The sequence below is a fragment of the Octodon degus genome, unplaced genomic scaffold (assembly GCF_000260255.1).
Source record: "Octodon degus isolate 3935 unplaced genomic scaffold, OctDeg1.0 scaffold00255, whole genome shotgun sequence".
NCBI classification, from domain to species: Eukaryota; Metazoa; Chordata; class Mammalia; order Rodentia; family Octodontidae; genus Octodon; species Octodon degus.
Window position 1 is genome coordinate 315,082 of NW_004524831.1, and position 2,566 is coordinate 317,647.

General features: G+C 41.3%; 1 gene segment (V, D, J or C); it reads right to left on the reverse strand.

Moving 5' to 3' along the window:
* Positions 1-1,778: 1,778 nt before the first annotated feature.
* LOC101592413 lies at positions 1,779-2,226 on the reverse strand. The segment is given in 2 exon segments: positions 1,779-2,101; positions 2,181-2,226. Coding segments are annotated over 2 exon segments (369 nt in total).
* Positions 2,227-2,566: the final 340 nt, after the last annotated feature.

Consider the following 2,566-nt stretch of genomic DNA (forward strand, 5'->3'; position numbering starts at 1 on the left):
AATGGCGTAGAGTGTGCCTAAGGAGAGTCACATGGAGAGAAAACACTCTCTCAGCCTTTCACAGAGAGCACATTGGCCAAGCAATGGCCATGACTCATCCACATGGCTGACACTGACAAAGGTTCTACAATCTGAGGTACAGGATCTCACGATAAATCCTGAGGTGATTTAACTGACCTTCTCAGACCCAAAAGCTACAACTCTTGTTGCACAGGTCCTGCTTTACCTTGGTCTTAACCATCCAGTAGAAAAGTATGAAGATGAAATATAGGAAGTCAAGTCATGCTGTTATGTTGAGCTGTGGGGGACTCAAGTCAATAATTTCTGACATTGCCAGTTAAACAGAAGACCCAATGCTATTATGGGCTACTGGACTCTTTTAGAATATTTTGCTGAGTTTACACACCTATAATATTCAGTAATGGAACTTAGAAAAAAAGGGGTATACAGATGAATGTCCATTTTGTATCTGTGTATTCAAAGTTGTTAGGATAGATGTATAGTTGCATTCTCTTAATGAATAGAATGATTTGTTCTAATGGTGTTTGTAAATAGAATCTCAAGTCCACATCTTCCACAGCAATTAACAACTAAGAAGAATATACACAGTGTGTTATTTGTTGAATCTCTATTTCCAATTTGATTTGAAACTGTCTCATTGCTATCTGTTTATCAATAAAATTTTGAAAAAATAAGTAAATAAAATTGAAAAAAAAACCATGGAGACCGGGATACAGTGGACATGGATAAATCACAGATCTTGACAGGAACACATGATTGTGGGATAACTGAGCAACCTCAGTGTAACCTGAAGTCTCCTGAGAGGGGTGTGAGGAAGGAGGGTCAAAGCCAGAGGAAAGTGTGAGGTAATTCTAGGAGCAGGGACTGTAGTGACGCACTTTGAATATAGAGGAATAGAACATGTAATAAGGGAGACAGGACACTCCTAGAAGCTTGAAAAGTTATGGAAATGGTATCTGCATACAGTTCTCAGGAGTTACCAGCTCAGCAAACATCTTTCCCTTAGGCCAATGGCACTTCAAGGGCACTGAAAAGCAGTTACCTGTGAATGTATCTCCGAGTTGGAACCCACTACAGGAGTTCCTACTATGTATGTGCATGTGGGAATGAAAGAGATGTCAGGGAATGGCCTCAGTAAGTGGCTGAGGGTATTACAGCACAGGTCAGGAAGAGGGTCAGATAGAGAAGAAGGCTGGTGGCAGTGGTCTATTAGCATACATGCAAATGTGGGGCATTTCTTAGATTTCTACATAGAGACACAAAGAGAGGACTTTCATACATGAATATTGAGCTGAGCTGGTAGGTTGGGAAGGAGAAATAAGTTTTTCAGTGAAATCAAAGAGGTAGCCATAGGCAATAAGAGTAGTAAAGGTGAGGAGCGATTCCTGTAAATACGCAAGACACAGACTTGCAGGAATGGAGGTTGACATAGAGGGATGGCTTGAGCAGGGAGCATAACCAGATTCACAGTACCTAGCTGTATTCTATTTGTTTCTTTTATTTGCTTCTTTTCTTCCCTTCCATTTTCTTTTCTTTCCTTTTTCCTTTCAAGAGAAAGAACAAAATCAAAAACAAAAAAGAACAAAGATAGAACAAATTAATATAAAATAATACAAAGTAAAATATCAAAACTAAAACAGAAATTTAACAATTGTTATGTTATTCATACCTATCAAATTTTCTGGTATCTCAGTTTGATGGTCATGATCTCCCCCTACTGGTCAAGAGTAGACCTGCAGGGAGGTTTTTGTCTGGGCTCACAATGATGTTCTCTCACTGTGTCTTGCACAGTAATACACTGCTGTGTCCTCCTCGGTCAAGGACTTCAGCTGCAAGGAGAACTGGTTCTGGACTGCATCGACAATGATTGTCATGCGGCCCTGGAAAGCTTTGTTGTAGTATGAGCTGCCGATCCAGTACCCCATCCACTGTAGAACTTTCCCAGAAGGGTGGCGAATCCAGGTCCAAGCATAGCTAGTTGTTATATGACCTTCTGTGACAGTGCAGGTGAGGGACAGGGTCTCCCCAGTCTTCAGTAGATGTGGTCCTGACTCCTGAAGTGTCTGATCAGACAGCACACCTGAGGAAAAGGGATTCATGGTGAGTCCTTCCCTTGCCACTCCCATTCCCCACAACGTCTAGAGACCCCAGGAACCTACCCAGGGGAGCAGCCATCAGGCACACAAGGGTCCATATTGCCTGCATGCTGAATGCTGGATGAAGAATGCACAGCAGCCTAGCTGGTGATGGAAATTTATGTTGCAGGTATGTGGCTTAATTTACATGTGTGTCTTGAAGAAGGGCATACAACAGGCTGAGCCAGGGTCACTCACTTGTGCCTGAGACCTGGCACTGTGTAAGCGAGATGCCTAGAGTATGGACTGAAACCTCTACAAACTGAGTTAAAATAAACTTTTCCTACTTTTTTTTTCTAGAAGCAAGTCATTTTTTATTCTTCATTCAATATATCATTCAAACCCATACTTCTCAAGCGTGCATTGTTTCATAATTTTTATTAATAATATTGGGAAATAGTAGTGAACTA